The sequence below is a fragment of the Coregonus clupeaformis genome, chromosome 28 (assembly GCF_020615455.1).
Source record: "Coregonus clupeaformis isolate EN_2021a chromosome 28, ASM2061545v1, whole genome shotgun sequence".
Lineage (NCBI taxonomy): Eukaryota > Metazoa > Chordata > Actinopteri > Salmoniformes > Salmonidae > Coregonus > Coregonus clupeaformis.
The window spans coordinates 14,819,429-14,832,989 of NC_059219.1; the positions used below are offsets into that span (position 1 = coordinate 14,819,429).

Genomic DNA, 13,561 nt, shown 5'->3' on the forward strand with positions numbered 1-13,561 from the left:
GAATACAACATGTGGTCCTCTGTAGCTCAGCTGGTAGAGCACGGCGCTTGTAATGGGTTCGATCCGGCGCTTGTAGTGAGTTCAATCCCCGGGACCACCCACACACAAAAATGTATGCACGCATGACTGTAAGTCGCTTTGGATAAAAGCGTCTGCTAAATGGCATATTTATGTGTAGACCTTTCAGTTAAATGATTCCGTACAAGCCCTTAACCAACAATGCAGTTTTAAGAAAAATAAGTGTTAAGTAAAAAATAAAACATAATGAATTAAAGAGCAGCAGTAAAATAACAGTAGCAAGGCTATATACACGGGGTATGGGTACAGAGTAAACAGGGAGTACAGGAGGGGACTGAGCACGCATCCCTGAGGGGCCCCGGTGTTGAGGGTAGTGTGGAGTGCAATAGAGATCATCTGTGGATCTGTTAGGGCGGTATGCAAATTGGAGTGGGTCTAGGGTTTCTGGGATAATGGTGTTGATATGAGCCATGACCAGCCTTTCAAAGCACTTCATGGCTACAGACGTGAGTGCTACGGGTCGGTGGTCATTTAGGCAGGTTACCTTAGTGTTCTTGGGCACAGGGACTATGGTGGTCTGCTTGAAACATGTTGGTATTACAGACTCAGTCAGGGACAGGTTGAAAATGTCAATGAAGACGCTTGCCAGTTGGTCAGCGCATGCTCGGAGTACACGTCCTGGTAATCCATCTGGCCCTGCAGCCTTGTGAATGTTGACCTGTTTAAAGGTCTTACTCACATCGGCTATGGAGAGCGTGATCACACGGTCGTCCAGAACAGCTGATGCTCTCATGCATGCTTCAGTGTTGGTTGCCTCGAAGCGAGCATAGAAGTAATTTAGCTCGTGTCATTAGGCAGCTCGAGGCTGTGCTTCCCCTTGTAGTCTGTAATAGTTTGCAAGCCCTGCCACATCTGACGAGCATCGGAGCCGGTGTAGTACGATTTAATCTTAGTCCTGTATTGACGCTTTGCCTGTTTGATGGTTCGTCGGAGGGCATAGCAGGATTTCTTATAAGCATCCGGGTTAGAGTCCCGCTCCTTGAAAGTGGCAGCTCTACCCTTTAGCTCAGTGTGGATGTTGCGTGTAATCCATGGCTTTTGGTTGGGGTATGTACATACGGTCACTGTGGGGACGATGTCATCGATGCACTTATTGATGAAGCCAGTGACTGATGTGGTGTACTCCTCAATGCCATCGGAAGAATCCCGGAACATATTCCAGTCTGTGCTAGCAAAACAGACCTGTAGCTTAGCATCTGAACACTTCTTTATTGACCGAGTCACTGGTGCTTCCTACTTTAGTTTTTGCTTGTAAGCAGGAATCAGGAGGATGGAGTTATGGTCAGATTTGCCAAATGGAGGGCGAGGGAGAGCTTTGTACGTGTCTCTATGTGTGGAGTAAAGGTGGTCTAGAGTTTTTTCCCTCTGGTTGCACATTTAACATGCTGGTAGAAATGAGGTAAAACGGATTTAAGTTTCCCTGCATCAAAGTCCCCGGCCACTAGCAGCGCCGCCTTTGGATGAGCGTTTTCCTGTTTGCTTATGGCCTTATACAGCTCATTGAGTGCGGTCTTAGTGCCAGCATCGGTTTGTGGTGGTAAATAGACAGCTACAAAAAATATAGATGAAAACTCTCTTGGTAAATAATATAGTCTACAGCTTATCATGAGATACTCTACCTCAGGCGAGCAAAACATTGAGACTTCCTTAATATTAGATTTCGTGCACCAGCTGTTGTTTACAAATATACACAGACCACCACCCCTTGTCTTACCGGAGGCAGCTGTTCTATCTTGCCTATGCAGCGTATATCCCACCAGCTGTATGTTATCCATGTTGTCGTTCAACGACTCGGTGAAACATAAGATATTACAGTTATTAATGTCCCGTAGGTAGGATATCCGAGATCGTGGTTTGTCTATTTTGTTATCCAATGATTGTACGTTGGCTAATATTACTGATGGTAGAGGCAGATTACCCACTCGCCGTCGGATCCTTACAAGGCACCCCGACCTACGTGCCTGATATCTCTGTCACTTTCTCATGCGAATTACTGGGATTTGGGCCTTGTTTGGTGTCTGAAGAAAACTCTTCGTGTCCGACTCATTAAAGAAAAAATATTCGTCCAGTACAAGGTGAGTAATCGTTGTCCTGATACCTGGAAGCTCTTTTCGGTCATAAGAGACGGTGGCAGAATCGGTGGAAGATTATGTACAAAATTAGTTACAAATAACGCAAAAAAACACACACAATAGCACAATTGGTTAGGAGCCCGTAAAATGGCAGCCATCTCCTCCGGTGCCATTCTTCATTCTTCAAAGCATATATCTTGCCAAGTGGGGCACGCTGTTGAGTTTTGGCTGCATCCTAAAATATTGTAAGAAATGCGGTGGTGTTTTTTGTCTTACAGTAAAAAGTTATACAATGCTTTTATATTCGGTTTTGATATGTAGAATAAGATCATTATGTGTTCTTGCAGACATTGATTCAGCTTTGATCTAACTTTATTAAACAAGCACCATTCTCCATTCATCACTGAAATGTGCCACGAGTAGCCTGTTCTCTGGGCAACAGAACGAGTAGAACAGAGACTGTGCATAAAGTCGAGAATCACACACATGCGTAGGAGCCGCAGACCATTAGCTTTTCTGAAGAGGGTTCCAGAGAATTCGGATCCGCAGCCACTCTTATAAAATTACTCAGAACACCATGGCCTTTATTTACAAAACACTGCACTGTTGCTCACTACAAAAGCACAGACACATAATAATACTGTTTCGAGTATAGTTAAACGATTCCTTGCAGACTCACTGTGTATTTGCACATAATGTTTTTTTTTTTACATATTTAGTTGAAGCATGCTAGCAGGTGGTTAAGGTTAGGGTTAGGGTAAAGTTAAGTTAAGGCATTGTCATGTTTAGGCATACTAGTATTTACCCCAACCAGGTACCTGGCTTGCGCTTTGCTCTATTGACTCTTTCCACGCTACAGCACATGAGGTAGCAGAGTCCACATTGTTGGCACACTGCATACATTATGAGAAAATATACATGTAATGAATTAGATGTTTCTTGTCTGTCAATGTCTGCCAGATTGGAAGATAAGGTACTGTAGTGATCTTTGCTAATAAGCCACATTACATTTCCCACTGGGGAAACCCTATTGGCACAATGTGTAGGGTGTTTTCCTATCCTGCCAGTGACCCAGGTTCACGCCCCTGTCCATTCGTCCGCTACAATACCTTGCTCACAACAGCCCCCACCTGACCAGTGATGACAAGCCAGCTAATGAAAGACCTCCTCTTACTGCACCACCCTATTGCAAAAGAGTGTAGGTTTACCAATTGATAGTAAATTGCAACATTAATTTAGGGTACTTTGGCCTGTCACATTCAATGTTTCATTGCCAGAAATGCCTGGACGTTTAAAAAATAATGTGTAAATAAAAATGTATTCTCAAAGTAGAAGTCTACGTTCAAAAGTAGATAACCTAGGTACAACCTAAGAACAATCCTCTCATAAATTGGGAAAAACGAGAACATACCATTTCAAAAGGTAATTTGTAAAATTATAGAATATTGTGTTCAGCCCATGTTGCAATAATGCTCAAAACCATTTAAAACGCCAAGTGTTAACCCAGAATTGGTAGTTGACCTAAATGAGTGAGCGGTTGTTTTCATACGGTATCTCAACCTTAGGGACCTCAGCCAGCCTTGCTTAGATCGTCTTAACTAGTTTGACACTTGATCAAAGAAAACACTGACGCATTGTGACAATTGTTCTCAAAATATTGCCCTGCGTGAACGTAACGTTAGTGAACGTAACTTTATGTACATAGCTTACCCTGCAACATTTGGAACTCACCATAAACATTCAGTGACGTATATCCCAGAGAGACAACATCAGCCTTTCTTATGGTCACTCGGAATGTTCCATTGTCATTCAGGGTCAGTTTCCTGAGCTCCAGAGATCCAGTGCTATTTTCCAGACTGATCCTACCAACATATCCCTCTCCGGTCAAAGGACCTGCAGAGTTGACAAAGTTAACAATGGAAACAGGGGGATCACCAAAGTCCCAGGCAATTGAAATAAGTGTGGTTGGATTGATGGTGGTTTTGAAAATCACATTTCCTCCCAATGATCCATTCACGGGTCCAGGTGGAAGCACTTCTAGACCAGCACAATATCCTGAGGAAACAATAATAGGGCATGATTATCATGTCTCCAAAACAAACACAAAATGCTGTAATCAAAGACATATCAGATTTCAGAAGAGCAAAGTTCAGCTGGTTCAAACATGAGTGTTTTCTGAATATGGGTCCACTCACTGTAAGAGGGTCCCCAAAGCTATGGGAGTAGTGTTATGCAGCAACCCCTCACACTCACCACACCCCAAATGTATGTTTGTAGATATGTTGGTTTACAATTGACAAACAATTGAGTAAAACAAGCTTATATTTTGGGCTCTGATGGGGTTAGACAGTTGAACTAAACTCATGAGGCATTTGTAAGTTATATTCTTCTAGAATCAATGGCTATACAGTATCTCATCAATTTAAAAGTCCAGAAATGTATGGAGCAATCGCAGATTACCCATTTCAGCTTGCACATCATCATCATCATCATCATCATTACATTAGCTACATCAAACGTTATAATTATTATAGGCCTTATGAAGAGCTAATTGGATTTGTTGAATGTAAGGCGTCTTTATTGACATTATGGCGTCACCTTATCAAGCCCAACTAGGCCTACTTATGCTGTGTTCAAGTGCTCCTGTATAGGAGTTGTCGGTAGCTCCTAGTTCCAAGTGGGACATTTCACTTGAACGACCCTCCAAGTTGGGGGGTCTATAAGTGGGAAACTCTGAGAAAATGTTGTAACACCATCTGACAACTACAACCTTTTCAATATGGATAATGTAGACCACATTGTCAAGGTTAAGCAATCTAGCTAACTTTATTATTAGTCATGTTAGCTAGCCTAACAAGCTAGTAAAAATCTTATTGGTTGAAGAATTGTGGTCCTCTGTAGCTCAACTGGTAGAGCACGGCGCTTGTAACGCCAAGGTAGTGGGTTCGATCCCCAGGACCACCCATACACAAAAATGTATGCACGCATGACTGTAAGTCGCTTTGGATAAAAGCGTCTGCTAAATGGCATATTATTATTATTATAATTGTTCCAACTTCAAAATCACTGTTGGACTTCATTGTCTTACGTCAGATAGCGCATTGATTCCTCCTGCACTGTTGGTTGAGGGACGAGCGTCGCGTAGGAGTGACCCCATTAACTCTGCTTCCTCTAATCAGAGCATTTCCATTCTTTTTTTAAAGCCATCACAGCCTATGTTAGCCTACTATGATACATTCATTCCCTTTTTTAAATATTTTGTATATTGTAATGATTTTTTTACCCCATTTTCTCCCCGATTGGTAGTTACAACCTTGTCTCATTGCTACATCTCCTCTATGGGCTTGGGAGAGGCGGAGGTTGAGACATGACCGAAACATGACCCGCCTAGCCGCGGTACTTCTTAAGACACTGCTCACTTAACCATGAAGTAAGCCGCACCAATGTCTCAGAGGAAACACAGCTCGACTGACGACCAAAGTCAGGTTGCAGGCGCCCGGCCCTCCCCAAGGTGTCACAGCCAACCCCTCCCATAACCCGGTTGGCGCTTCCCTATGGGGCTTCCAGTCATGGCCGTCTGTGACACAGCTTGGGATCAAACCTGTAGTGGTGCCTCAGCACTGTGATGCAGTGCCTTAGACCGCTGTGCTACTCGGGACCCCTTTAATTCTATTTTTTGAATGATTTAGGGCAACTCCACGGTAACAGAATGACGCTGAGACAAAAAAAAATTCACTTTAAAAGTATGCCAAATAAAAACAATTGATTGCAAAATTAAACATGCCATAAAACTCTATGACTACTTTTAACAATTTCCACTGAACATTTTACAAAAATACCTTTAATCGAAGAACAGTGCAGATGTAAAGTTGGGTAACAGAATGTGACCAAGTTTTCCCAAAGCTCTGTTAAATATCTACTCCGAATTAAGATTCAAAGATAACTGCAGAAAGAATGGGGTGTCAGTTATATAACACATTTTATAGTTTGAAAACATATCTTCTAGTTATTGAACTACAGTAAGTGAAGTGGATTAATACCCGGTAAAAGAATGATGGTAACAGAATTACACCAGGGGTCCCTGATCTGTACAATACCGAAAATCATAATTATGAATGTCATTCTCATTGTGATGTATCCTGAATTTGTACACAAAGATAGAAAAATGTAATATCCCCCTTTGCATGTTTGAGTATTATTCTACGCCAGGGGTAGGCAACCCTGTTCCTGGAGTGCCCGCAGGCACTATGTTGAATTTAGGAAATCACTGAACTGATCAATTAGCTCAGTTGGTCAGGTGTGGTGCCTAGTTGGAACAAAATATTGCAGTACATGCGACACTCAAGGAACAGGGTTGCCTACCCCTGTTCTACACACTGGCTATTATTCAAATGAGCTCCGCCCCCAAACAAGACCAAATCTGTACCAATCATAGACGTCTATGTTTCACAAGTTTGGACATCACATACAGTACAGAGTACAGTTCAATACACTACAACACAATACAGTTGAGTATAGTTCAGTTCAGTAGAGTAAAAGAGTTCAGTACAGTACAATACAGTAAATTACACTGCACTCTACTATAGTGTGCTCTACTGTACGAAACTTTACTGTACAGTGCAGTACTGTATTGTACAGACCTATATCCTTACTGTACTGTGCTGTCTATGATTTGTTCGATTTTGGACTGAACAAATGTTCAACGTCCATGCACGTCCGGTGTCGGTCGGTGCTCAGTGGATGAGGGTTACAATAAATGGAAAGAGAGGGGTCTCATGGGTAGGTGTCAGTAAGAACGTCTGTTCCACCTCAGACAGGGGAAGAGGAGCGCACAGGACTTCGCACTGGACTTCAGGACCCTGGCTGCCAGCGCGGGATGGAATGAGAGGGCCCTGATTGACCACTACCGATGCAGCCTATGGGAAGACGTTCGTCGGGAGCTGGCCTGCAGGGACACCACCCTTAACCTGGACCAGCTGGTGGATATGTCGATAAGGCTGGATAACCTGTTGGTGACCCGCGGATGTCCGGATCAGGGTCCGTCCATTCCATCCCCCAGCACCTCCGACCCTACACCGATGGAGCTTGGAGGTGCTACTCTCAGGGAGACCGGAAGGGGGGCCGTCTCCTGCACCAACTGTGGCCGCAAAGGACACACTGCTGGTCGGTGCTGGGGAGGGTCCTCAGGGAGTCAAGGCGGCAGGCAGAGCACTGGTGGACCGTCCCAGGTGAGTAGGCACCCGACTCACCCAGAGCTCCCTGTTGCGCACATGTGTATTGACATCGAATTTCCGGAGTTTTCCCCGCATTCCCAGCATAAGGCGCTCGTAGATTCAGGCGCAGCTGGGAACTTTATTGATCGTACATTTTCCCGTAGATTAGGGATTCCTATTGTTCCTGTTGATGTGCCCTTCCCTGTTCATGCCTTAGATAGTCACCCTTTAGGGTCAGGCCTGATTAGGGAGGTCACAGCTCCACTCTGGATGAAAACGCAGGAGGGTCATGAGGAGAGAATTAATCTCTTTCTGATTGATTCTCCTGCGTTTCCAGTGGTGTTGGTGCTTCCCTGGTTAACCTCTCATGACCCCACGATTTCATGGCAACAGAGGGCTCTCAAGGGATGGTCACGTCAGTGCTCGGGGAGGTGTGTAGGTGTTTCCATAGATGCAACTACGGTGGAATGTCCAAACCAGGTCTCCACTATGCACATTCCCCCCGAATATGCCGATTTGGCTCTCGCCTTCTGTAAAAAGAAGGCGACTCAATTACCACACCATCGACAGGGGGATTGTGCGATAAATCTCCAGGTAGGCGCTGCACTTCCCCGGAGTCACGTGTATCCTCTGTCACAGGAAGAGACGGCTGCTATGGAAACATATGTCTCCGACTCTCTGGGACAGGGATACATTCGGCCTTCCACTTCACGCCCGTGCATTGACTACCGTGGTCTAAATCAGTTCACTGTTAAGTACAGTTATCCACTACCTCTCATTGCTAGTATGACGGAGTCATTGCACGGGGCGCGCTTCTTCACCAAATTGGATCTCAGGAGCGCGTACAACCTGGTGCGTTTCCGGGAGGGGGATGAGTGGAAGACGGCATTTAGTACCACATCTGGGCACTATGAGTACCTCGTCATGCTGTACGGGTTGATGAATGCTCCATCAGTCTTCCAATCCTTTGTTGATGAGATTTTCAGGGACCTGCACGGACAGGGTGTAGTGGTGTATATAGATGACATTCTCATATACTCCGCTACACGAGCCGAGCATGTGTCCCTGGTGCGCAAGGTGCTTGGTCGACTGTTGGAACATGACCTGTACGTCAAGGCGGAGAAATGTCTGTTCTTTCAAAAGTCTGTCTCCTTCCTAGGGCACCACCTGTCCGCGTCAGGGGTGGAGATGGAGATTGACCGCATTTCGGCCGTGTGTAATTGGCAGACTCCAACCACGGTTAAGGAGGTGCAGCGATTCTTAGGGTTTGCCAACTACTACCGGAGGTTTATCCGGGGCTTTGGTCAGGTAGCGGCTCCCATTACCTCCTTGCTGAAGGGGGGACCGGTGCGACTGCAGTGGTCAGCTGAGGCGGACAGGGCTTTTGGTCACCTGAAGGACCTGTTTACCTCGGCTCCAGTGCTGGCTCATCCGGATCCCTCCTTGGCATTCACAGTAGAGGTGGACGCGTCCGAGGCTGGGATAGGAGCTGTACTGTCTCAGCGCTCGGGTACGCCACCAAAGCTCCGCCCCTGTGCTTTCTTTTCGAAGAAGCTCAGCCCGGCGGAGCGTAACTATGATGTGGGGGACCGGGAGCTGTTAGCTGTGGTTAAGGCTCTGAAAGCGTGGAGGCATTGGCTTGAGGGGGCTAAACACCCTTTCCTCATTTTGACTGAACACCGCAATCTGGAGTACATCCGGGCGGCAAGGAGACTGAACCCTCGCCAGGCAAGGTGGGCCATGGTTTTCACCCGTTGTGTGTTCACCCTTTCCTACAGACCAGGATCCCAGAACGCTAAGGCAGACGCTCTGTCCCGGCTGTATGACACAGAGGAGAGGTCCATGGAGCCCACTCCCATACTTCCGGCTTCGTGTCTGGTGGCACCGGTGGTGTGGGAGGTTGACGCGGACATCGAGCGGGCGTTATGTATAGAGCCCACTCCCCCCAGTGTCCAGAGGGTCTTATGTATGTGCCGTTAGATGTCCGCGATCGATTGATCTATTGGGCTCACACGTCACCCTCCTCTGGTCATCCTGGCATCGGTCGGACAGTGCACTGTCTTAGTGGGAAGTACTGGTGGCCCACTTTAGCTAAGGACGTGAGGGTTTATGTTTCCTCCTGCTCGGTGTGCGCCCAGTGTAAGGCACCTAGACACCTGCCCAGAGGGAAATTACAAGCCCTACCAATTCCACAACGGCCGTGGTCCCACCTATCGGTGGATTTCATTACGGACCTTCCCCCGTCACAAGGGAACACCACGATCCTGGTCGTTGTGGATTGGTTTTCTAAGTCCTGCCGTCGACTGCGGAGGCCCTATGTACACACGTCTTCCGGCACTACGGGGTACCTGAGGATATAGTGTCTGATCGGGGTTCCCAGTTCACCTCAAGGGTCTGACCCCGAGAGTAATGGGCAGGTGGAAAGAGTAAACCAGGATGTGAATAGGTTTCTGTGGTCATATTGCCAGGACGGGCCGGGGGAGTGGTCGGTTTTCATGCCCTGGGCAGAGGCAGAGGCCCAAAACGCCCTCCGCCACTCCTCCACTAACCTTTCTCCATTTCAGTGTGTATTAGATTATCAGCCGGTCATGGCATCCGAGCCAGATCGAGGAACCTGCGGTGGATGAATGGTTTCGGCGCTCGGAGGACACCTGGAACACTGCCCATGTACGCCTGCAACGGGCCATCAGGCGACTAAAGGCGAGCGCCGACCGCCACCGCAGTGAGGCTCTCGACCCGAAACCTGCCCCTTCGCCTGCCCTGCCGGAAGCTGGGTCGGTGGTTTGTGGGGTCATTTAAAGTCCTGAGGAGATTGAACGAGGTTTGTTATAGGTTACAGCTTCCTCCTGAGTATCGTATTAACACCTCATTCCATGTGTCTCTCCTCAGGCCGGTGGTAGCTGGTCCACTCCAGGAGTCTGAGGTACGGGAGGTTCCTCCCCCCCCACTGGACATCGAGGGGGCACCGGCGTACTCGGTCCGTTCCATCCTGGATTCGAGGCGTTGGGTCGGGGGCCTGCAGTATCTCGTGGAGTGGGAGGGGTACGGTCCGGAGGAACGGTGCTGGGTCCCTAGGAGGGACATCCTCGATCCCTCCATGTTGAGGGATATCCACCGTCGTCATTCGACTCGCCCTGTGCCGCGTCCTCCTGGCCGTCCCCGAGGCCGATGCTGGAGCCGCGCGTCGGGGGTACTGTCACGGATTCAGCCGTGGCTGCTCCTCCTCCTTGCTCGGGCAGGCTTCGGCGTTCGTCGTCACCGGAGTACTAGCTGCTACCTATCTATTTTTCTGTGTTCTACTTGTTTTGTCTTCATTGTACACACCTGGTTCCTTTATGTCTATGATTTGGTCCCTATTTAACCCTCTGGCTCCCACTGTGTTGTGTGCGTGTTTGTTCTATGTTTGGTGTTATCGACTGGTGAGCAGGATTGCCCTCCCTGCGTGGAGTTTATGTTCATTTGTTATTTACGAGTAAAGTACGTTGTCTACTAGCTCTGTGTCCTGCGCCTGACTCTGTCCAACCGCTACACACTGACGCCTGACAATATAAAATGTTGATATTAGTTGGCAGTGGTATTTACTTCAACATTATTGTTGTTGTTATTTGGTCTAATACCTTAAGATTTTTTCTGCTAGATGTTTTCTAAGACCCCCTTTTCCATCTGTTCGACCAGAAATCAAAGCCTTTGCTTCTTCCAAATTTTTGGGATGGAAAAGGGTTGAAATATGTATATACGCCTTATTTTCAAAAAAATATATACAGTGCCTTCAGAAAGTATTCACACCCCTTGACTTTTTCCTAATTTTGTTGTGTGTTACAGCCTGAATTTAAAATTGATTACATTTAGATTTTGTGTCACTGGCCTACACACAATCCCCCATAATATTAAAGTAGAATTATGTTTTTCGAAATTTAAAAAAAGTTTTTAAATACGAAAAGCTGAAATGTCTTGAGTCAATAAGTATGTAAGTTCAGGAGTAAACATTTGCTTAACAAGTCACATAAGTTGCATGGACTGTGTGCATCAACAGTGTTTAACATGCTTTTTTATGAATACCTCATGTCTGTGTACCCCACACACAATTATCTGTAAGGTCCCTCAGTCGAGCAGTGATTTTCAAATAGATTCAACAACAAAGACCAGGGAGGTTTTCCAATGCCTCGCAAAGATGGGTAAAAAAAAAAAAAGATCAGAAATTGAATATCCCTTTGAGCATGGTGAAGTTATTAATTACACTTTGGATGGTGTACACCAATACACCAAGTCAGTACATACAGTAGATACAGGCATCCTTCCTAACTCAGTTGCCGGAGAGGAATGAAACCGCTCAGGTATTTCACCATGAGGCTAATGGTGACTCTTAAACAGTTACAGAATTTAATGGATGTGATAGTAAACTGAGGATGTGTCAACAACATTGTAGTTACTCAACAACTAACCTAATTGAAAGGAAGCCTGTACAGAATAAAACATATTCAAAACATGCATCCTGGCACTAAAGTAATACTGTAAAAAAAGTGGCAAAGCAATTACCTTTTTGTCCTGAATATGTTTGTTTATGTTATGTTTGGGGCAAATCCAATAAAACACATTACAGAGTACCACTCTCCATATTTTCAAGCATAGTGGTGGCTGCATCATGTTATGGGTATTGTGATGAGGTGGTGTTGAAGGAGTCAGGCGCAGGAGGGTAAATCACAGAATAACAGGCTTTAATCCGCAAAATACAGGTTTACGCAGAACTGCGTCAAACACACTCCAGGGCACAAAACAGGTGCACTGGAAAATACAAGGCACACAGGAAAATACTCCCGTCTAACAAAATACACGAGCTCCACCGAGCTTCACTAACCTTCATAAACAATCACCCACAAGGACAAGGGGCAGAGGGAACACTTATACACAGACTAATTAGGGATTAGAACCAGGTGTGTGTGATAACGAGACAAGACTATTGTGATGATGATTGGGGCAGCAGTGGTTAGTACTCCGGTGACGACGAACGAACGAAAGCCTGCCCGAACAAGGAGGGGAGGCAGCCTCAGCCGAAGTTGTGACAGGTATGCTTTAAATCGTAAAGGACTGGGGAGTTTTACAGGGTAAAAAATGTATGGAATGGAGCTAAGCACAGGCAAAATCCTAGAGGAAAACCTGTTTCAGTCTGCTTTCCAACAGACACTTGGAGATGAATTCACCTTTCAGCAAGACAATAACCTGAAACACAAGGCCAAATCTACACTGGAGTTGCATACCAAGAAGACAGTGAATGTTCCTGAGTTGCCGAGTTACAGTTTTGACTTAAATTAACTTGAAAAAGTATGGCATTTGTCCAAAAAACATGGTATATATGTTATATATAAAGTACCAGTCAAAAGTTTGGACACACCTACTCATTCAAAGGTTTTTCTTTATTTTTAATATTTTTTACATTGTAGAATAATAGTGAAGACATCAAAACTTTGAAATAACACATATGGAATCATGTAGTAACCAAGGGTTAAACCAATCAAAATATATTTTATATTTGAGATTCTTCAAATAGCCACCCTTGCCTTGATGACAGCTTTGCACACTCTTGGCATTCTCTCAACCAGCTTCAACTGAAATGCTTTTCCAACAGTCTTGAAGGAGGTCCGACATATGCTGAGCACTTGTTGGCTGCTTTTCCTTCACTCTGCCGTCCGACTCATCCCAAACCATCTCAATTGGGTTGAGGTCGAGGGATTGTGGAGGCCAGGTCATCTGTTGCAGCACTCCATCAATCTCCTTCTTGGTAAAATAGCCCTTACACAGTCTGGAGGTGTGTTGGGTCATTGTCCTGTTGAAAACAAATGATAGTCCCACTAAGTCCAAACCAGATGGGATGGCGTATCGCTGCAGAATGCTGTGGTAGCCATGCTGGTTAAGTGTGCCTTGAATTCTAAATAAATCACAGACAGTGTCACCAGCAAAGCAGCCCCACACCATAACACCTCCTCCTCCATGCTTTACGGTGGGAAAAACACATGCGGAGATCATCCGTTCACCCACACCGCATCTCACAAAGACACGGCAGTTGGAACCAAAAATCTCACATTTGGACTCATCAGACCAAAAGGACAGATTTCCACTGGTCTAATGTCCATTGCTCGTGTTTCTTGGCCCAAGCAGGTCTCTTCTTCTTATTGGTATCCTTTGTTAGTGGTTTCTTTGCAG

At 45.9% G+C, this 13,561-nt stretch overlaps 1 protein-coding gene across 5 annotated transcripts in view; it reads right to left on the reverse strand.

Moving 5' to 3' along the window:
* The window catches only part of LOC121542877 (carcinoembryonic antigen-related cell adhesion molecule 2-like), a 43,177-nt gene that overhangs the window by 16,274 nt on the left and 13,342 nt on the right, over nt 1–13,561 (reverse strand). For all 5 annotated transcript variants that reach the window (XR_006657559.1, XR_006657560.1, XR_006657561.1 and 2 more), the window contains exon 2: nt 3,882–4,205. Coding sequence is in view for 2 of the 5 variants with exons in the window: in XM_045208627.1 (XP_045064562.1) it covers nt 3,882–4,205 (324 nt within the window). In the remaining 3 variants the exon portion in view is untranslated. The remainder of the gene's footprint in view (nt 1–3,881; nt 4,206–13,561) is intronic.